Here is a 23,442-nt window from a genome sequence, read left to right on the forward strand (position 1 = left end):
TGTGTAAACCTGCCCTGGCTGCCAGCAGGAGCTGTATTTGCTTGGCATTGCTGCTTGGGACACCAAGTATGTAGCTAGAAGATGGCTTTAATCACCAAGATTTAAAGCCTTCATGCTGTTACAACAAAGCTGTCCCAAACAAACACAGTGAAAATTAATTGGAAAGGCCATTGATTGCTTAGGTGTTTAATGTCAGTTCAGAGGATTCCTGCCTTTTCAACCCAAAGAGGCTTCTCTTATGTTTGAACAATAGAAAAATCAAACATGGATCTTTCTTCAAAGAAAGGTCATTAGCACTGAATGACACAAAACAAGTGGCTAATTATATCCAAATGTGTGACTCCCTATGAAGTTACATTATGTGAATGAGCATATAAATGCATTTTTAATAAAATCAATTAGAAATGGGATTTTTAGAAGAAAGCTGTATACTCTTCCTTTGTGTGCCCTAATGTCATTCAGTCGATTCTTGGTACTTTTGGGTAGTATATTATTAAATGCATAATATTAAGAAAACAGATTAGGATCACAGTTCCAGTTTCTGGGTTTGTGGAATCACTTAGGATATAGAGGAATTACACCCACACCTTCTCCTGTATGGCTGTCATTCCATAGAGAGAAAGTATTGATTGGTGTTTCCATTGTACCTTAGATATGCTATTTGATTGCTCTTATCAATCAGTAGTCAGGGAAAGCACTCTGTCCATTTTTACAGTAGGAATCATGAATTTGCTACTTTGCTTTGTAGTCCATCCACTTAGGGTGAATTTCTGAGAATGGGTTGCTCTACAGACACTGGTCATTAGGTCTGGTCTGAGGCTTGAGGGTTTTTTGGTAACAGTATAGACCTATGGAACCTGAGGCTGCTTTTTTTGTTTCCTGTCCTTACAAAATTGATGTATAAGACAAAGCCACCTTCAATGTCCTTCCTTCTTAGAAAGCATCACATTATCTTGTCTAAAAGGGGGACATAAATAATGTGGTTTCCAGCCACACTCTCATGGGTTTGCACAGGTGCTGAAGCATGAGTGATCATCCTTAGAAGTCATCCTGGTACTTATTTCCAGAGTTTGGCAGGGCCAGTTGATGCATTCCTGCTTCCACTGGGCACATGTGCATATGTGTGCAAGCTCAGATGCACAGAAATAGTTTTACATGGGAAAAGACAATTTGTAAATTAGATCAGGAGATGGATGTCTTTGCTCCTGGCATGTAGTGACAGGACAAGAGGGAATGGCTTTAAGCTGAAGGAGGTTAGGTCTAGATTAGATAATAGGAAGAAATTCTTCCATTTTAGGGTGATGAGACAGTGGCTGATGCTGCTTGGAGATGTTGTGGCTGCCCCCACCCCTGGAAGTGTTCAAGGCCGGGTTGGAGCAACCTGGTCTGGTGTCCCTGCCCATGGCAGGGAGGGTTGGAGCTTGATTATCTTTAAGGTCCCTTGCAGCCCAAACCCTTCTGTGATGCCATGATGTTTCTGTAACCTTGGACAAAGCGTAGAAGTTGTGTGCTGCTGATGAGCTTCACTCAAGGCTTGTGGCTGCACTTCTTGCCAAGGCTTGTCTCACTTCTCTTTCTTGCTCTGGCTGATGCCTGTAGAAAATTGAACTTTGTCTTTTTTCCTTGGGTTGTGTCTCAGCACAAAATCTTCAGAGCACTGGGAGCTGGTGCCAGGGGTGGTGATGGGATGGATAGGGGGGATGTTGGACTTCCCCTTTCAACTATCCCCAGCAGCTTCATCCTCTGCTATTTTACCTGATTTATTAGGAAAGAAAAAAGTAGATTTCTTCTAATCCAAGAAGGATAGGGAAAGTACTCTTACAAAAAAATAAAATGATGCAAAGTACAGGCCTAGCTGGTCCAGTTGAATCTAGTCTTCAGGCTGAGGTTTTTGTGTGTCCTCTCCTGCTTTTTACTCTGCATTTGCTGTGGAGTGAAGAGGGGAAAACAGACTTTATTTGAAAATGCAGTAAATCACTAATAGCTCTTAATTTATCATTCACTCCTCTCTAATTACCAGCCTCCATTTTAAATGTGAGATGAATCCTCACAATTTGCTAATCCAAATTCATCCTCATTTTCAAAGGTGAGGATGAAGCTGTCCTCCTATTGTCAGCAAATCAGCATCTATAAATTAGGAGATTTTAGAGGGGTTGCCTTATTATCCTGAGCCCCATGCAACTTGCCAAATCCAAGCAGGTGTTTTGTTTGCTTGCTCCCTCATTGTGAAAGCTCAGGGAAAACAGCTAGAAATAAAATTATTGAATGTCAGCAGAAATCTTGTGATTTCACGGCAGTACTAATGTGGGTGACTAGCTTTGCAAATGCACTCCCTTTCCACCTTAAAAAAATTCTATATCTAAAGGTTTCTTCTTTTTAGAAGGTAGGAGGTGGGGAAATAATCTGACATATTTAGCTACATGAAGTCTTGTTTTTAAAATTAAATACAAGGAAAATAATTTACAAGGTTGCTTAGTGATACTGTGGGAAAAATGTGTATATCTTGAGACTATTCAAAGGCATCTCAAAGTAGATTTAGAAACTATGGTTCCTGACAAGCACTAGGAAAAAAAAATACTGCTTCTGGTGCAAGCTGAATCAGTCCTTGAGTGTGTCAAGAAAGAATACCACTTTTCAAGTGATTTTTGGAACAAATCCAGGGTGCTTGTGAGGTGACGTTTGTTGTCTGAGTGGTCTGTGTTATTCCAGCTGGCCCTATACTAAGAGTTAACTCTTGCTTGCTGCCAGCTTCTTTCTTGAGAGCAAATGGGTATCTGTAGCTTTGGCCAAAATAAAGTTGTTAGACATCCTGTGGATCATAAACATACTTCTGTCCCTTTGTGTTCTCTGTCCATGGTGAGTCCACCATGCATTGATGGCACATGGTCTCCTCAAGGGTAGTTTGCACTCTACTATAGATCTGGGGGAGCTGGGAATAGAAAAAAATGTTCATTTTGCAGGATTACAGTGGTGCTCAGATGCTCTTTTTGCCATGAGGTACACAGTGTTCCTACTGCATGTGTGGGTAGTTTGTTACCCCCAACATTGCTCTTTGCTTTTTGATCTGACGTGTACGATAAATTTCATTCTGAGATCATTGCAGTGTTTGATTCCAGCTTTAAGAAGAGGAAACTTGATGTTGATCAAGGTCTTTGACATAGAGGGAAAAAAAGCTTTGAGGTTGTTTTGGATTTCTGAGAAACACTGATTTGTCATGCCAGCAAAGTCAAGCTGTGGGATTACAGTGACACTGAATATTGCATACCAAATTCAATATCCTAAGAAAACTTCAGCAGAAGAAAAAGGGGAGCATAAGGGAATGTAAGCAGTCACATGGAAATGAAAATCAAGTTCTTAGAAAAGTACATTTGGGATGAATTGTCTCCTCTGCATTTTGCAGCAGAAGTCAAGGGCTGTCACCTGCCTCCATGGCTCGGCGCAGGGGATCGTGTGTGGTTTTCCATCTCCTCCAGGAGCACTCGTTCCCTGCTAAGCCAAGAAGGATCCTTGTGTCACATATCCATTCCTGATTCAGTCTGTAGAAAGCATAAAAGGGAGATGACATAATAACAGCCACTTGCAAGAAGATGTTGTTAAAGTCTGAGAGCTCTGATTTCAAAATAATAACAGGCACTGTTACTAGAGGGTAAAACCACAGTTGATTTGAGGCCCTCAGAAATGTTTGGTTGTACCAAGTTCAGCTTCCCATGCATAGGGGCATGGCTTTCAGTAGGAATTGAGTGCTTAAGATAATAAAAGCTGGGTTAAACAAAGCAGCACCTATGCTTCTTTTAGGACAGTGCTGTAGGATGGCATTTGACCATAGAGAAATGTGAACTTGGGTGTGTCCTGTTGCTTTTGTAGCTGCCAGGGACATGGATACCTGGATGTAAGGTTATCTTGCACAAAGCCAGGCAGAATTTCATCAGCCTGTCTGCTTTTCATAACACTCAAGTAAAATTCAAAAGGTAAGAAGGGCCAGATTATAATTGTTCTGCGGAGGGAGAACATGGTCCTTGAGGCTGATTAATGTAGCAATAGAACTTCTGAGGCCTTCAGTGAGGAACTGCTTGTAGCATAAACAGGTCTGAGGCAGGCAGCTGATTGAAGTGTTTGTTTATTTTTGTGGATCTTGGAATAGGTCAGTAAATAGAATTTACTCTGTGGACTGCATTGAGGCAATATGTTAGTTAGGTACAAGATGATGCTGATGTTAAGCGATTCCTTAGGGCAGCTTCTTTGATTACAGCTCCACAAAGTCAAAGAAAAAGCTCATTTTGGTGTTCACAGCACCTGTCTGATTGAAATGCTGAGGCAGGTTCATTTTATAGTCATCTCACTTAAAAAAAAAATATTTCTAAACACGGTCACCAATCAGAAAATGCTGTGAAATTTAGACCTGTCTGTAGTCAGACCCGGGCAATATTAAATTCAGATAGATCATTCTCTCAGCTGGTCTCAGAACTATTTTGGGGGTTTGCTGCAATCAATACTCTTTCTTGTGCTGAGCATCCTGTAGGAGCAGTGGCAGTATCAGGGGAGAAGAATCCATGTCTCCTTTAATGAGATCCGTTAGGATGCTACATAGCAATCATCACATAAATCCACTGATTTCTGTTTAAGTCTTTAGTAGTCAGTATGTTCTCTGGTAGCTATTTTTCACCATACCATATTACCTAGAGGAAAAGGAATTAATAATGCATCTAGTCTTGGATATGTATGTTTAATGGATGATCTCACATCCTATCTTGGAGTCAGGCTGCACAGAAAAAGCCCTTTTGTAATTGATCTTTGAGGTTCAGCACATAAAGAACAGAAAAATGTAATTGTGCTTACCTAAAATTTCCTTTAACTACTAAGGACTGGCACACAGAAGGTAAGTGGATTATCTAAAAGAGCAAAGTATCTGGGGTTTGGTATCTGAGGATTTGGTTATGGAGAAAATTTCTCAGATTTTGTTGCATGAGCAAATGTTGAGATTTTTTGGGTTCTTTTGGTGGCATGAGCTGTTAATACAATATTTAATAAATAATGAATGCCATTTAATACTTAATAAATATTTAATTTAGGAAAACTGGAACGGAATGGTGACTGGAAAAAGAATTTAAGAGGCAGAAACTTGAGTAGGTGGATGTTTGCTGTCCAGGTCAGGCTGTTCTGTGTGACTGACAGTGGCTCTGCTGTTCTGGGTCAAACTGAGCAGGCTGAAGGCTGTTGTAGAGTCAGCAGTGGTGGCCACTTGGGGAGGAAAGGGTGGAGGGATTTTTTCCCTTGTTCTGACCACTCAGAATACAGAATGATTCTGTCATGCAAAGCAGCCTCTCTCTGAAGGTTACAGTTTTGCAAAAGCGTAAGAACTTCCTTTAACCTAGTAAATCATCTTAGCCCATTTCTCTTATATAGCATCATTCCATATCATGAATTTTTCTTGTGTTTTGCCCTTACTGGATTCATATGTTCCAAGCAGTGGGAGTTTCCACCAGTTCCCCTTGGGAAACTATTATGAGGTCCAGTGAGTTTTGTTGTAAGGTCCTGTTAACATAGTGCTTATATTTTCCTTTAATTTCATGTTATTAGCCCTTAAGCATGAACTCATGCTTATATCTATTTATGGCTTAAACTTCCCTCATCTTCCAGAGATCTAGTGATCTTCTGCTTTTCTCTTAATAAATCATGTCTGATAATTAGGTGGAGGTTCTAAGTTCAAACCCTGGGTCTTTAAACATCCACCCCCTATTTCCCAGCCATGCTCTTAATCTTTTATTCTAGGGTGATCAGGGCTCCAGAGGAGAACAAAGTCTGGTGAGAATTTCCTCATCCCAAACAGTTGTTGATGTATGACATCCCATACATAAATTGTAGCCTCATATAAATGGAAGGCATCGCAAACATACAGATAAATATTATTCAGATATGCCAAATACTTTCTAAGAGAGCCATGTTGGCTTACTAGAAATATGTAAATGGCATTGTAGTTTTAATTCCTTACTGAAACAGTCTGTACATCTTAGTTACACAAATGTTATTGTTTAAAGAAATACAAGGCTGTTCCTGAAATATGTGCATTCTGTCTTTGAACATAAATCTCTTTCCAACTCCAGGCTGAAGTAGGTGCCACAAGAGACTGACTTGATAAATGGCATCACAGATTCACTGCATGGTTTAGCTGAGATGTGTGGCAACCTTCAGTTATGCTTAGTTTAAAAGGGAAGGAAATGCAAAATAGAGGCTGAAGCCCTATCCATAATGTCTTCTGTCATCTCTGGGCAGGACAGAGGTGCAATTACCAGGGGCAGCTGTAGCTTTGATCTAAATAGGCCGTTTGTGGTGCTAGAGGAGAGCAGCCCCTGCACAATCACTCTGCTTGCATGAATGCTGTAGCTGATGGACTCAGCTGCCAGGGACAAGCTAAGGGCAGAATTTAATTCTTCAGCTGCAGCCTGGATAAAGATTGATGCTGTCTTACCTAACTGCCAGGTTTCTTATCCCTTCTGTATAAAGGAATAAGTATTTGACCACTCGTCAGCTTCATATAAAAATACCTTAAATAAGTATTAACCTAATACAGTCTTTCTTGCTTTTGTAACAGCTCTGTGCCTTTCCCTGCTTGATTTCAGTTCTCTCTTTCTGCTTCCATTTTTAGATCATGTTTTATCTCTTATCCCTTTGATATCTTTAATAACTCCCTCTTTTTCTTCACCCCCTCAACTACTTCTCTCTGCATCCTTCTACCTTGATATCTTCTCATTGTATTTCCATGTGTTTTGATGATTTAAGAAATTTGCCAATTAGTTTATATTTATGAAATTTTTACTTAGGAAATGACTGTGTCATCTTCTTTGACTGCCAGCTGGGTAGGGTCTGGATGTGGAGAGAGTGCCCTTTGTTGGATGTGTATGTGAATTACAGGGGAAGAGAAAGGAAAGAAAACCTCAAAGCCCAAAAAAACAAACCCCACAATGGAAATCAGAGCCTGAAAGTAGCTTTGGGCTCTCAGGCCTTTTTCAGTCCTGAGGAAGCAGCAGCAACCTTAAGTAGAGGCTGAGAGCAGAGTGGGTATTAGTGTCTGTCTGTATGGTCCTCCTTGCCTGCACAGTTGGATGATGGAGAGTGGAAATAACTTAGCACTGACAGTTGTATTTTGACAGAACAACTGGTGTGCAGAGGAGCAGGGCTGAACTCTAGGAGAGGAGAATTGTTCTGCATGTGTCTGAGGACAAGTAAATTCTCAGACATGTTATAAAAGGTGAGTGTTAAAGGTGGACAAGGAAAGTAGGGAAGATTCACAGGGATATACAGGGGCCTCTTGGCAGGAAAAGGGAAAGGCTGGACTGGCTTTTATAGCAGGGAATATGGATTAAACAGGAAGGTTGGTTTTGTTGTTTTTTTTAAGACAATCTTAGTATGTGTGACCTTATCTAATGGCTGCTGCAGTGCAGCTGGGAAGTGGTAATTGTTCAGCTGTGGTAACTCAATTACTTCTGCTCCTGTCCCTGTCCCTCGGTCTCAGTGGCAGTTCTGGCAGGGGATGCCATCAGCCCCTGCATCCTCCTGCTCCCTGAGACTGCTCTGTGACTCCCGGGGCTCCTGTCGGCTCCGTGGCGTTGGCAGGGCTGAGAAATGGCTCCTGTCAGCTTTCACTCTGCAGGGAAGGCAGCAGAGCTGCCTGTCAGGGAGCAGATAACACTGCACTGATTTATATGCTGCTCGCCTCTGCAAAGTTTTCCACTGCAGCAACGGAGCCCTTTGTGTTCACTCTTCGTTTTGGTTTTGTTTTAAAGGTTTTGATAACTTTTGGGATTTTTCTCCTATATTGTGCTGTATTCGTGGATTTTTCCAGCTGGGTAGATTGATGACAGTTTTTTGTTAGTTAAATATTTTTTTACGTTGTAAAAGTATGAAATAGGTTCTATCATTCTCAAAATGCTAGAATTGCAGGTTTTTAAAACTTTTGAAAATGATTTTTTTTAAAACTGTCAGATTATGTGATGAGAAAATATTTTTCTTTATTTTTCTTGCAGTGATGTAAAAATGATTTTGGGTGGTTGAAGGTAGTGTTTGGATCAGCAGTAATGCTGTGTGACAGCAGAAATGTTCAATTTCTTGTTGTGACAAGAGTAGCAACTGGTAATTGATAAGTGGAAGGGAAAAGGTTTACATATATACATATATAGAAAAATCTCTAAGAAAAACTGTCCTTTAAAATGTAATCTTAAAAAAAAAATCACTGGCCAAACAATACAGAGGAAGATTAAAGCAAGGCCTAACTGGTGGTGCTTTCAGAAGGAAATCTTGCATGTCCAAAAGCTACCACTGTCTGAAAGTTCCTGGTATTTAATTTTTTTCTTTCCAATTCCCTTAATGTGAGACAGGTAAGGGTTATGCTACATTTTTTCTTTCCAATTCCCTTAATGTGAGACAGGTAAGGGTTATGCTACATTAATCATACATGTGCTCACAGTTCTTGCCAGTAGTGCAGCTTTCCAGCTGTTTCAACTTTGAAACAGCTGCAAATCTTCTGTGAGTAAAAAAAGTTCAGTTAGCTAAACTTTTGGATATAAAAAAAGCCCATATTTGCTTTCTTCCAAAATGAATCTGAAATGACCTGAATCATTCTAATAGACAAATAACTAATGAGCTCGATAGCATTTGTTTAAACTGTGGTAATCAGACTTTTGTGCAAGCTGCCTTGCACAGGAGGAGCAGGGAGGGCTGGCAGCAGTAGCAGGGAAGCAGGAGGAAGCGTAGGGATGGTGTGTACTTTTCTCTTTGACCCATTTAGGCTTCAGTCTCACATTTCTTTAAGTTGATCCACGTGTGTGTGGCTGCTGACAGGATTCCTCCTCGCCCCTGCCACATTCTGCCGCCGTTGGGGCTTGCGAGGCTGCTGGTTGAGTTACGTGAGGGAGCTGGTCCAAATGAAAATTCAGCTTTTTTGGTTGTTTGGGTTGATTTTCAGCACAGCAAATTCCCTCATCTGTATCAGTGTATGGCCATGTAAATGTCACTTTGGAGGTGGAAATGCTGTCTGCAGGAACAGTTGGGCTTGAGCTTCACTTAAAACAGTTGTGATCCAATTCCTTCAGTGCTGGTGACTCAACAGATAAGGGTTTTGTTGGGGTTTTCTTGCTTTTGTTTTCTTTTAATGTCAGCATTGACTGTGGTTTTCCAACATGACACCATAAATGAAGTTCAGTAAGGACTTTATGAGCAAGCAGTTCTTGAGCTGTGCTGAAAAGAATAATTAAGCAGAGTTAAGAAATGAGCAAGCTGCTGTCTTGAGGATGATGGGCAAGATTAGCAATAGGTTAAATGCAGCCCCTGCATCAGCTGAATGGCTTCTAGTCTGTTGTTGAAGCGTGGGTAGCAGTTAGATGGATAATGGGAATGAAATGGCAGTAGGAGAAGTGCCACCTGTGAGGGAAGCAGAATTCCAGGAACTGCATGCAGAAAATCAGAGCAACCACTTGTGATGCCAGATTTTTCAGAGTGGTTAAAATAAATTAATTCAAATGGACAGTTGCTGTATATGCAAAGAGGGAGTGGTATCATAGGATCAGGGAATAGAAAATGTGCTTGAGGAGGAGGGGTGGGAGAAGTTGTGTGGGTGCTTTGCAGGCATGTTTTGGCATTAATGGAATACAAGGGCCAATTTTGAGGGAATGAATACTTAAAGAAGTACAGGGAAGTGCTGAGAAGAGATGTTAACAGCAAATTTTCTGAGTGAAAGAAAAGTAGCTTAGTATCAAATATTTAAAAAGTGGTTGCAGCAGTGACCACCATCTGAATTTTTAAGACATTAATCTTAAAGGTGCATGGTTGTTCTCTTTAGCTGAATGAGTGAATGAGCCTTTGATGTGCTCTGGAAGGGCTTTACCAGGACAGAAGGGACCTGCACCTGGTAGATGGGGTGCTCTCATGGGAGGCAGAATGGATGGGGGTTGGATTGTTGTCAGCAGGCAGAGAAATTGAATACAGGTCTCTGCACTCAGCTAGTCTGGGTCTGGTCATACAGAGATAAAGAGGAGGCATCAATCCTTCAGTTAACAGGTCTGGATTAAGTCTTTTTTATTTCACAAGGTTGTTTTTAACACAGGTCAGTTTACTGGTTTGGTTTTCTGTTCATTGCCACAAACAGTTTTGCTGGCACAGTTGGTGAAATATCTCAGGGAAAGGGCCAGGAGCTGTTTCATCCTGCTGAGATAACAGAACAGAGTGTACCCTTGGGCAGCCCGGTGACACAGGCACTGGGATGCATCCGTCAGAGCAGGGCCAAGTGTTCCCGGGCTCCAGGTTGCTCATCCTGGGGACTGACACATCCCATAGGGGAACTGGGGAGCTCTTGTGTGGAAGAGCTGGGTTTGGGATGTGGGGTGCACCCCCAAGCAGATGGCAGGATAAGGATTTGGAGCCAGGCAGAGCGTGGGCACAAGGCCAGCGTGGTCATCACTTTCCTCACGGGCAATTAGGTGTTACTGGGAATAACTCTTAGCTAACCTTGATAAAATTAAACTTGTTATTGTGCTGGGTCAGCACTGCTGCAGTGTCCTGCTGTGCTGCTACTTTTACTGCTCACTGGCCTTTTTCCTTACAGGCTGCCAGGGATGAAGCTGTTCCTTGCTCCCAGTATTGCGTGTGTGGCTGGAAATGCTCGGTTGAGCCCTGCAGCCTCACTTCCCTCCCTTTAAATGTGCTCTTGTCTTTGATCACAGGACTCTCCCCTTGATTAGGCTGCTGGGACCAGCCTTCATGAGTGTAGTCCCACTGATCTGCCCCTTTTGTGCCTTTGTTTGTTTGTTTTACTGATTTGTAATACAAATAACATAGAAGCCTGGCATAGAGCAAAGAGCAGGAAATTCATTCAGGCTTTGAGCTGGGAATTGCTGAAATTGAAGGATGTGACAAAGCATGCAGGGATGCTCACACATAAAAACTGCTCTTTTTCCCCTTTTTTTGGAGTTCTTTTGGGCAGCCTTTTCAAAGAAAGAAAAGGGACGAAACCCCAAATGCAGAACAAAATCTGCACATAAAATTCAGTTGGTAAAGCAATTCAAATGCTGGAAATGAATATCCAAGTGAAAACCATCCAAAATGTTTCTTTTAATAGAATCTAGTGTTTGTTACCATAACAATCCTTTTTGCAAAAGAAGGATTAGTGCTGTTAACATGACTCTGTTCCCTGCTTCAGGTAGCACTCGTTTTCAGGGCCCCTGGAGCAAATTGCAGAAAGGGGGGAAAATCCATGTGCCTGGATTTTGATGATGCACTTTAGTATCGTAATAACAATTCATTTAGGCTCTGGCTTTGTACTGCCTGTTATTTCCCTAGAAACTTATGATTCATCCTGGCAAATATATGAAATAGCAGTGTCACAGCCTCTGTCAGACTGAAGGGAGGGCTGCAGATGAGCAGGCAGAAGCCAGATAAGAGTAATGTAGAGCTGTAGCTGCTTGACATTACTGACTTTTAAGGGGTCCAAAAAAAGGTATGATTCCTCTTCCATAGGGGAAGAGAACAAGATGTTTCTGTAGTAACGAGATCATAAAAGAAAGAAAATTGCTTGTAAAGAATATGTCTGATTTTCCCTCCTTTTCTACTTAGCTTCTATTATAACTTAAGCTTCAGTTTTGCTTTCAACTGTCTCTTGTGTAAGCATTTAATAGAACCAAGATATTCTGCAAATCTATTTTTTTTTGACAGTGATTTCTGGCCTACGCATTTTGTTTTGTAATAACCACAGTTTCCTGTGTCAAAAGAATGGAAATTATCTGAAATAAAAGGACAGTAGTGTTCTGTGGTCCTATGTGAACTTGTCACTTCAGGTCTGCTGTGCCAGTTCAAAGCATTGAGGTTGGCATGGGATGAGAAGATGATGGTGTTTCTTTCAGCATGCTGGGAGTAGATGGGTAGAAACACTTTTTTTTTTTTTAGTAGGCTTGGAACTAAGAGCTGAAAAGAGCCTTTTGTTTTTTGCTGCAGATTCAGGAGCGTGATAAACTTTACTACTTGGTAGCCTGGGAACTTGATTTTGTGTGTTGATTACAGAAGTGCAAACTTCTCTCTTTCTCTCACTTCTCCCCCTGCCTCCCCCTCCACCCGATGGTATGATGAGCCTTTGAGAAATAAATGGGAATTGCGTGCTCTGTGCATTGCAAAATTTCTGTAGTTTCTAGACTTTTGTTCTTTTGCTCTGTAAAAGGAAATTTATTGCTTTATACTGGTGAGGGACAGGGGAGAATTTTCGAAACCTTGCTGTTGGGCTTGTCCTGCCTTTTTAAAAAGACACTGTTTCCTGCCCTTCTCCCAAAGGTACTTAGATACCAATTTTCTTGCCATCACTAAATTGCAAGGGCAGCATGAAGTGTAAGCTTTGACCTCAAAGGTGCTATTTCTTGTTTAAAAAAAGAATCCCAGCATCTGTCAGAAACCTGTAAGGCCCAAAAGAGACAATGCTTATTGCAAGTTACTAATAAAAGATGCATCTACTAAGAGACTTGTTTTACCCCTATATATTTTGTCTTATAATTTGTGCTTCTACATAGCAATTCAGAAAAAAAATGCAATAATTAATTCTGGCTGTTCCACGTGATGATATTGCTTTATTGTACTGAGATAGCAGCTGCAGGTTTTTAGAGCAGGGTCACATTGAAACTTTTTTAAAAGCTGTCCTGCAGGATAAAATGGATAAGAGAGTCAGAAAGGTGTTGTTGTGAGTGTTCTATAACCCAGATCATGATAGGGTTTAAAGGTGTATCAGTTCTTTTCCATCCAGTAGAGAATCTCAATTCGTTGGAGTTTGTAACACTGTGATGGAATCAGGTGAACACTGAGTGGAGCAGATTGCTACTAAACTGCACTGTGTTGTTGGATATTCCCACTGTTTTGGCTGAGATCCTCAGATGCTCAGGCTTGCTGCATCCCTGCAGCTCACTGGGAGCACCCGGTGAGAGTGGCAGTCACAGCAAAGGTGGGGACAGGAGGGAAACAGCAAATGCAAGGTTCTGAAATGCCACCCAGCTAGCAGGGAGCAGTGGGAGTGGGAGGATGCTCAAGGGCTGAGGGCCATAATGCAGTGCTGTAGGTCTGCTGGAGGGAATTGCTCATCTTCCCAGGCCTGGAGCTTGCAGCTGCTCAGCTGCTCCTCCCTGCACTGACCCTGCTGCTGGGGGAGCAGCATCCCAATGCTTAGCAGGGCTTCTGGCTGCCACTGCTCACTTCTGGGGACTTCTCATGTTGAGCACTGGCAGTATGAATGAGTATTTGGACTCTGTTCTTGTTTGTAAGCAGTAACTGAAGCATTGGATAGAGAGTTTATTTTCATCAGTTGTTTTCTTAAAGCTCAGTTTCTCTCTGTATGAACATCTGCTCTTCAGATACCAACAGATTAATCACTGTATTTATAGTTAAATAAAATATTACAGAGGCACATTTTTCAGCTCTGGAAATGTCAGGTTGGCCAGCTAGGCAGAAAAGGTTGGAAGTCACAAAATGACATACATTTGGTTGTCATCTGACTAGGGTGAGGGCACTCTACAATGGCTTGGTTGTGTACTGCAGTACTGGGTGACAGCCATCTAGCTGGTACCTGCCTTTTCTTGGGCTTTGTGAAATGCATTCTTGAATCTGGGAAGGAACCAGAAGGAGTAAAGGGTATCTTGAAGTTTCCTGTGGAGAACTCTAGAAGCACAGTTGCTAATGCTAACTTTTTCCAGGTATTTTTTTTCCTTAGTCTTACATAAGATACCAGAAAAATAGAATTTTGTTGTCATGTTAAATTCAAGGGGTGGAGGTGGTGATGGGGAAACAACAAAGCTTTTGATCTTTCTTTAGTAAATAGGAGACTGGTTGCAGAATGTAAATGTTTGTCTTAGATGATGCTGTAAGCAGTACATTTCTTTTTCTCTTTTCACAAATAAGGACAATACCAAGTTAGTCATCAAGATACACATAATTTCTAGGATGATTCTTGTCCTGAATTAAGTTGTTCATTTTGGAGATAAGCAGCAGTGTAACAGTTGTCTTGTTTTTCCACAGACTGTATGACTGATATAATACCACAGGGCAGCTTGAGGGAGTCCTAGAACACAGAATTAAAACCTTCTCTGATCTGTAGAAGGCTGAGTAAAGCATTCAGTAGCATTTCCTAAGTAGACAAGTACCTTTCTCTTAGATCTCTTTGGTATTTTTTAAGTAGACAATTACCCCTAAAGTAATTCTACTTTAAAATATTGATGGTGGATGAAGAGTTCAGCTAAAAGAGCATGTATTACTCAAACCAGCATACTGTTTTCTTAGGATGGATTATGATGAATTAATTATATTTTAACATTTGAAATTAGGAAAAGGTTAAATACTCAGAATATTAATGGTAGCTTGGGGATGGGAACAGCTCAGTGCTGAAAATAGCTTATGAAAGAAATTAATTTCAAGTATCTTCCTCTATGTTATTCTTTTTTTCCTCTTTTGGTGTGTTCTTTGTTTTTGAAGGGAAGCTGGTTTGCTGCCACTGCAAAATGAGTTTTTAGTACTCAAGTGCATTTTTTTTCCCCCCCAAACTGATTTTTTTCTTAGAGACAGAAGAAGCAGCATACAGACTGTAGAGAGTGACATAAAATTCTGGAAAGGCCAGGTGCTAGTTAGTACCTTAATTTTAGGAAGATGTGGTATTTGTATTCAAGGCTGGTGAGTGCCAGTGCAGGGCCTGCTGATGGCAGTGGAAAAGCTGCTCACCTGCTGGGCTTTGGATTACCCTTGAGGAGCTTATCATTCCCACACCTCCCTTGGAGGGTGATGGCTCCTTCCTCTGCTCTTACTTCACTGTCCAAACATGTCACACCTGGTTGAGCCATGTGCCTTAAAGGATATCTTGGTGGTGAGTGCAGCAATTGCCACGTGTGCAGGAAGGAGAAGCTGCTGCTTTGTGGCAGCTCCTGTTTGGCTGGAGTCCCACTGGCCCAGCTGCCTGGCTGGAGCCACTTCTTGTTAGAACCAGCATCTTTGGCAAAAGGGTGCTCAGAGGTGAAGCTTTTTTGCCATGGTATTAGTGATGATGGTTAGGGGTTTGCATTAAATTAAGGTGGGTTTGTGCAGGAGCTGGTGGTGTTCTGGGAAGCATTGTGTGGTTGCCATTGCCTCCTGTGAGCAGTGCTGGGCATGGCAGGCACCTTTGTGCCCCTCCACAAGCTGCTCCTGACATGTCTGAAGGGAGCAGATGAGGGTTTCCTGTAAATACATGTGCTGGAAACATCTGCCCGGGACATTGAATTAAAGGATTTTTCTTGATGTGCTGTCTGACCCCGTATGCTGAGGAACTTGAGTGCTCTGTTTTCCTCATGACTTCCCCCATCTTTTTCTTAAGCTGTCTTTTCAGCACATCCTTCTGAAGCTGGGGCTGTGGGGACGGGCTGGACCTGGCTTCCCGCATCTGTCCCAGCAGCTGGACCATTTCCTGCCATGAATCATCCCAAACACACTTTTTTTCTTTTTATTGTTTTATTTAAGGGTGAAGGCACATTTGTTTCCTGAAGCCACAGGCTAATCTAAGTAGTCTGGCAGACAAGCCTCAAATGAAGACTGGGGTGCGAACGTGTTTGGAGGAAGGAAGTGCCTCCCTTCACTGGGATCATGGGCAAGGCAGGAGCAGAGCTCTGTCCTTGTGGACTTCATTTGTGGTCAGAGGAACAGCAAACTCCATCCCTTCTTGGAGAGCTGCAGCAAAAACGTCAGTGTCAAACACATCATGACCTCTGGTTTTTGGCTGCAGCTGATCAAGTGCTAATTGGCAAGTGATTCTAAGGGAGAGGGGCATAATCTTTTGTCTGAGAAGTCTTGGCTATGGCTTGGATCCTCTGTGGGACTGATGTTTGTGGCTTAGTTTTCCAGAGTTCATTGATTGCATGTGTTTCAGTTTTAGCAGTCCAAAACAAAACAAGGCTTTTTTTTTTTTTTGCCTTTTTTTTTTTTTGTTCTGAGGAGTTCAGGCTGAATAGTTCCTGAAACTTGAGAGGTCATTGTATTTCACAAAGAGACGAAATCCAAAATCTGCCTCCTTAATTTTGTCTTAAAAAAATCACCCCAACACTAAAAGACCCCAGCCTAAAACCACATTAACAGCATAGTTGTTAAGCTGTTGTTTTCCTTGTTAATTTTCCTAGGGAAGCGTCAGATTCACCACTTGGGAAACCAGCTCCAACTCAACCAGCATTGTCTGGATACTGCCTTTAATTTTTTCAAGATGGCTGTGAGCAAACATCTGACACGGGGCAGAAAGAGGACCCACGTCATCGCTGCCTGCCTCTACCTGGTGTGCAGGACAGAGGGAACTCCTCGTATCCTTTCACAGTTAGAAAATATCAATAAACAGAAGACTCTCTTTTAGCAAGTCAACTATCCCAGTCAGACCTTGGTTCAAAATGTGAAAAGGTAAGTGTTCAAGAGCTGGCTTGGTCATGGCTGGGTTTATACATGGAAGTGAATGGGAGTGTTTCCCATGGTTCAAGTAAATTTGTTCCCTGTCTAAATGTACAGTATTTAGTATTTAATGCTATAAATGTCACTCTGCCTCTCATCACTAACTCTGAATTTCTCCTTTTGCAACATTTGCTTCAAGTATAAAATTGCACTTCCCCTGTGCATTGCTAGGGTTTATTATTTGTGGAGTATTTATATTTTTTGTTTATTTTTTTTTCTCTTTTAAAGTAAATGACAGTTATCCCCAAACCTTCTGCAGTGTCAGCATCAAAGAACAGATTAGAATTCCAGTGGGTTTTTCATCAACATATTTGGATTTCCTTCTTCTGATACTTGCAGGAAGGACAGTATCACTCCTCTTTTAGTTCTTGAAAAAAAAAAGTTTCATAAATTCTGAAATTTGCTCAAAAATCATACAGGAAATCAGTGGCTGGAGGTGCACACAGGACAGATTTCCAAGTGAGTATTCCCTGCTTTACTATCCCTATTTTTGTCTTAGGGAACTTAACTAAAATCCACATAAGCTTTAAATACTCATGACCATCCAAATTAATTTTTGTTATATATTTTAATTTCTTCTATGTTGTGTTTTAGTTGCTGGAATTCAGAGTTTAGTATCAAACAATTACTTCTGTTGCTCTGGCTCTGAGCAACCTGGTCTAGTGAAAGGTGTCCCTGCCTATGCAGGGGTATTGGGACTGGATGTATTTTAAGGCCCCTTCCAAGCCCCAAACCATTCTATCATTTTATCATTCTACAATTCTGTCTTTAGTTTTTTTCTACTTTAAAATAGTATGTTCACATCTTCAGTATTCTGATTTGATGCTTTTTCTAGATTGCTGCTCTCGTTCTATATTTTTGCACTTGAACAGTTTAGCTTTCCTTTTAAGACTGAGATTTTTTTTTTTTTTTGTCATTTCAGAAAATATATTCAGTATTCTAAAAGTAGTACTTTCTGATCTTGTAGTAGTGTTGTGGTAATTGTATTTGCATGTTTAAAAAAATACGGTTTTGCAGGAATAATGGAATTAAAAGGCAGGCTTGCCTAGTACATTGTTTTTTTCCTACTGTAAAGTCTCCATGTGAACTTTGAACATTAGCACTCTTCATTGCCATAAAGATAGTGTTGATTTTAAGGTGTTACCAGTATTTTGATAATATATCTTCCAGGTAACTGCCTGCAAGAGGGTGGGATTAGATTAGCTATTAAAAAATTCTGAACAGTGAGGAAACTGAGGGCTTGGCACAGGTGCCCAGAGCAGCTGTGGCTGCCCCATTCCTGGGAGTGTTCAAGGCCAGGCTGGATGGGGCTTAAACAACCTGGAAGGTGTCCCTGCCCACAGCAGGGATGTTGAAAATAAATTATCTCTAAGATCCCTTTTATGATTCTGTGTTATATTTATGCTCACGTCATGTTAAAAGTAATTTTTTTACAGTTGTTATTTGATACTTCTGAATGATAGCCCAGCTGTAATTTCCAAATCCATTTTTCCCCACTGATAGGGATAAAAGGCATTGAAGAAATGTGGGCTGTAAGAGGCAGGTAGGTGCACTGCAATGTACAGCCATCTCTGCAGCAAGTGCAGCTAACATAGCAAACAAATAAAGCAAAAATAATTTACTTGTTTTTTAACCTTCTTTCAAGTATTTCAGCATGTATCTCACTTATGTGCAAGATGTACTGATCTGGTTGACACTTAATAAATCCCTAAATGAATTTCCCAGCTTTCTTTGTTAAATGGAGATAATGTCCTGTGTGATACTTCACATAAAATACTAGGAGTAAAGTATGAATAAAACTGCAAAGATGAGTTCTGTCTTTCTACATCAATAATATCCACCCTCATTTGCACAGTTACTGTGCTGCCTGGGAATGAAAAGATTGTTGTGCATGTCCATAAAGCTCAATTTTTTTAGTGGTTTTCTTTGGTTTAGTGGGTTTTTTTGTTGGTTTTTTTTTTGTTTGTTTTTTTTTTTTTTTAATCTATTTGATAAACCTCATTTTGTAGTTGATATTAAGAGTTTAACCTTTGTCACTTTGGGAGAGGGAGTTCATTCAGCTTCTACTTGTGTTCTGCCATGGCTTTGTTTGTTTGTTTGTTTTGTTTTGTATTGCTATTTAAAATCCAGTGTACTTTAAAAAACAAAGCCCAAATAAATTATGGATTCCCAACAGTGAAATACAAGTTCCTTTTCTGGTATCTTCTCCTTTCAGAAGAAACTTGAAAACCCGAGGGCCACGGGTGCAAATTGCTGACCTTTGAAATTCAAATATGTTCAAGGCTCCGTAGATTAATTATGATGATCATTATCAGCATGTTATAATTGTTCCCAGCTTAAATCTGGCACTACAGACCTGGGCCACAGGAGGCAGGGCTGTGCCCAGGGCCTTTGGAGCAGAGGGGCCAAGAGCAGGTGTAGAGAGGATGGCCAAGGGACAAAGTGCTTTGACAAGAATTAAAATCCATATTCAGGATAATAAACTTGCCATTGGTTTTGTTCTTCTGGAGAAGGTGATGAGGAGGGCTTGGAAAGAGGAGCAGAACACTGAATAATTCTGTACAAAGGAGAATTGCAGTATTTTTAGCACTTCAACATTTAAATACACTGCTCAGCCATGTTCCTGAGTTTAGTGTTCATTGTCATTGTGTTCATTCTAGAATTCTAACAAAAAATGTGGGAGAAATTTAGAAAAGGAAGTTAAAAACTGAAGATTGGTGAAATATTTTAGAGGAAAGAGGTGACGTGGAAGAAGTAGCGAAGGGCAGCAGCATCCTCAGAACTGAGGGACAGCTCACTAATTTTGGGTGGCCCAAATGAGTTATCCAAGTGACCTGGGAGTTGTGGAGGCAAGAGATGTTACCTGGGAACAGAACAGTGTTAGCAGTAGAAGACACCATGTTTCTGAAAAAGTTGTGTGGTGAAAGGAACAAAAATGTCTAGGGAGGTACAGGGAGATGTAGTAGGGACTGAAGTGACAAGAAATGTTCTGTTCTTGTGGCACAACCAAAGGAGTGGGAAGCATTTGGAGAGGGAAAAGAGAATGTAATTGTGTCTGCAAGTTCACTTTGAGGGAGTGGAATGTATTTATCTGACATGATTATCTGCTTAGTCTTCTTTTTTTGTCATAATGTACATATTGCCAGCCAGCCTCTGTGAAAATGTGAAGAATACTTTGGCCCAAGTCTACTAGTGCAGTCTGAATGATGCCTGAATAAACCTCAGCCTGAAATAGGAAAACATTATGTTCTCCTTGGTTCTTATGTGTTATTTAATTAATGCAAAAATGCAAAATATTCTGGTAACTCAATTTTTTTTGATCTGAAAAAATAGTTCCACAACTTAAGGAGAAAATAAAAATTTATTAATCTGAAGAGCAGCTTTTATTTGTAATCCTTTGGAAAGTTTTGTATGTATTATTTGAGATGTGAATAGATTTTGCATCAGTTTATGGTTTTTATTAGGATATGTGACACAAACCCTCCCAGTGCAGCCACTTTGGCATAGCTTTTCATTTGCCTTCCTTTATTGCTTGTAAGTGTTAATGTTTTCCAGGGAAAACAGCTTGCTAACTATTAGCTGGATCTAGGAGGTGTTTCATCCTTCTGATGAGTTGCCTATAAAAACTTCAGTTTATTATTCTCTTTATAAAATGTGTCAATGTGTTTTTATTATCAGTGTCAGAAGAGAAGATATAATGCAAAAATTCCATCTGAAGGAGACAGTGGTTTTTAGACCCTCAGGTGTGATGGAACCTGTTGTCCCTCTGCCAGGGACTGAGTGATGCTGAGCCTTTCCAGTGATGTCTGACTTTGTCTGGCACTGCCAGTGCTCTGGGCAGTTCAGACTCTGCCTTTTAATTGTTTCTTGGAATAGTAACAGCCCAGAGTTGTTTCTCTCTCATGTTTTGAGCAGCTTTTCCACCCCTGCACATGTCAGAATGGAAACAAAGGGCGCTGTAGCTGATGTCGCCGTTCCCGAGAGAGGGGATTTGGGAAGAGGCAGGCAGGGTGTCTGAGTGACTTATGGGCTCAGCTGTCACCTGTGCCTGCCCCAGGCTCACTCAGGAACAATGGCAGCCTGGCCAGGATTTTCCAGGTGGGATATCAGTTTGTTTTAATCAAGGAACATTTCATTCTGTTTGTGATCCTGTTACTGTACACAGCAGTTAGAAAAACTGTACAACTGTCCACTCCTTTGTGTAATGTTTTCCAGTGCTACCACCTGGGGTCTTTTATAGCAACATTTTACATGGTAAATGTCTTTTATCCCACACACACATACACCTTTTTTATACTGTTTATTTATTCTTTTCCTTTGAAGCTCTCTGAAAAATGCACCTTTAGTTGTTAACCAAATCCTGTCTTGTCAGAGCCTAGTAAATAAAACCTTTTCCACATGAGAAGAGTCCCTGCAAATTTCCCTCACTAGCTATCTTGTGTAAATATCCCTCTGAATGCCTCTGAAGGTAAATTCAGGGCAGCTTTTTCTCCCTCCAGTAAAGCTGATCAGTCTCGATGATGGGGGCTCTGGGCTGGGCAGCCTCTGAGACTGAGGTTGAATTATTCAGGGGGTTTTTGGTAGCTTTTTTTTGTCAGAGAACAGAGGTGGGATCCTCCCAGGGTCAGACCAAGGCAACCAAGTGAGGCCTCTCTCCTGAGTTGTTTGCAAAAGAACATTTCTGAGAAATGTATAAGAAAAATGACCTCTTCAGTTTGGGTGTGGGGAGCAGAAGGCTGTCAGGAGAACCTTTGGTGCCTACAAGTCTTTGAGATGTAAACTTGAGCTGGGTGGGAAAGCACAAGGAGCTTTTCCTCCCTGGCTTCCTCTGCCCTGTGAACGTCCCTTTTGTTTGAGGGAAGATCACGAAGGCATTGCTGGATCCCAGCAGGTTTGGGAAAAAGCTGGGCAGCTGAATGGGGCAGCACTTTGTTATTTCCTCTCTGTCTGCAGTACTTGTACTTTATTGCCAAGCTATTTGAAAGTCTCCTGCTTTAATGTGTTTATTTTCATGTCACAGAAAGGGAAGTTGGGAGTATTTATCTTCATTTCCAGGTGCAGAACTGAGGCTAAGTGACACATTCAGAGTTACCCAGAAAATCTGTGCTGGAATGAGGAACTGGCCTCTTTAATCCTTGCTTAGGCAGCAGCTCCTGGGCTTTTCTGCCATGTTGGTCTTTGCAAGAGGAGTTCAGCTAATTCTCTGCAAGCATTAGCTGCTCTGTCAGCTCCATGTGGTCTTGGGGAGCTTTGTACAGCCTCGCCATGAGAACCTTTGATGGATACAAATCTTTGTTTCTCTACTAACGCTTCAAGGTCTGTCTTTGCAAGGAAAAGGGCAAGACTTCCTTTTTTATTAGAAATGAAAAATTATATCTTCAGCAATCTTTTGACCTCTACTAAAACTTCCTGGAGCCAGCAGGCCCTAGTGTTCCTGATTAAAAAGTCAACTTTTGAAATTAGGCTTTAATCACAAAAATTTTAAAGCTGTGGTTAGGGAGGTTAATAAAAGCAGTTTCTATTTCTTTCTGTTTAAGGACTTTCTTTTTAGTAACTGACCTTTTACTTTTTTTTCTTAACTGGTGTTGCATTGAAAATGTGTTTTGTTCAAGTGTGGCGTGTGACAAGGACATGTGAGAATAAAAATGGATTTTAAATTGCACAGTTAAAATACATATAATATTTACTGAGGCAAATGACTTCATTTCACTGTGTGGAAAGAGATGCCAAGATCTTCATAGTAAGTTGAATAGAATATTTTCATTTGGAACTGACCTACAATGATTATCCAGTCCAACTGCTTGACCAATTCAGGGATGACCAAAAGTTACACCATGTTGTTAAGGGCATTTTACAAATGCTTCTTAAGCACTGACAGCCTGAGGGCTTTGACCACCTCTCTAGGAACCCTGTTCCAGTGTTTGACCACATTCTTGGTGAAGAAATGTTTCCTAATGAAGCATTTGCTTGAACTTGAAGGCTTGCAAAACCCTTGTTCACTTAATTTCAAAATGAAGTCTTAAAATTGCTGTGTTTTTGAGCAGATGGATTTTAGCTGGAAGAGCTTCATCTATTAAGAAAAAATTGCTGCCTTAAATAGGGAGTGGCTGTTGTTGCCCCATGTCATTTGCATAGATTTCCAAAGAGTTAGGTGTTTGGTAATGCTTGGCTTTTGAGATCATTCCTATTTAGTACCACACGAGAAAATGTTGGAGATGTAGGGAAGAGGGCAGCCAGGGACAGCAATAGAAATTTAATTTCTGCACCTTAATTTCTCCCCATCACCCTCTCCCCCAGCCAGGGCTGGATCTGTTGAATTTCAACAGCAGGGCTCATGACCTGAAGCCTGCATATCCAGTCTGCTTTTCCATGGAATAAAGGAGAATCATATCATCTTTCACTTGCAGTGCTGCCTCACACATTTTTTTCCCTATAAAGAAGGATGTATACAGTGAGTGTGGTGCTGAGAAAATCACGTGTTTTGTGTTTCCAGTTGCTGGGAAAGTAAAATTTTCCTTTCCATGTGCTCATTGACATTGTGTATTCCACTGTGTGGCTGTGTCCTCTTCCCTGCTGCATCCCCTTACTGCCAGGGCTGCTCATGGGTGGGCAGCAGTGGGGCAGAAGGAGCCTCTCAGATATCTCACCTGGCCTCCAGCTGTGTTGCAGAAGAGCCTGTGTTTCCTCTGGATGTCTTTGTAGCATCTGAAGTGGTGCTGGGTACTTGAACTGCTCCACTTGTGTCTGATGCTTTGCAGTGTTTTTAATTTTAAAGAGAATTCCTTCTTGAGGAGATGTTAACCTGAAGCCTTTCAAACTGGTTGTGTGGGTCTGCACCCTGGGGGACAGGGCTGGGGACATGATTAGTGGCCCTCAGGTTCTCCTCTCATCCCTTGGAGGGGAAAGCCATAAACCTGAGTCAGATGTGGCAGGAGAACAGTGAGTGTGATTGCTGACTGGAATTATCCTGCA

The 23,442-nt window shown here is 41.2% G+C and overlaps 1 protein-coding gene across 1 annotated transcript in view; it reads left to right on the forward strand.

Moving 5' to 3' along the window:
- The window catches only part of BRF1 (BRF1 general transcription factor IIIB subunit), a 173,764-nt gene that overhangs the window by 26,797 nt on the left and 123,525 nt on the right, over nt 1-23,442 (forward strand). The window contains exon 3 of the mRNA XM_071426280.1: nt 16,155-16,328. Within this exon, the coding sequence (XP_071282381.1) occupies nt 16,155-16,328 (174 nt within the window). The remainder of the gene's footprint in view (nt 1-16,154; nt 16,329-23,442) is intronic.

This window comes from Agelaius tricolor, unplaced genomic scaffold (assembly GCF_023055355.1).
Source record: "Agelaius tricolor isolate 1412-34295 unplaced genomic scaffold, bAgeTri1.0.p SCAF_5, whole genome shotgun sequence".
NCBI lineage: Eukaryota > Metazoa > Chordata > Aves > Passeriformes > Icteridae > Agelaius > Agelaius tricolor.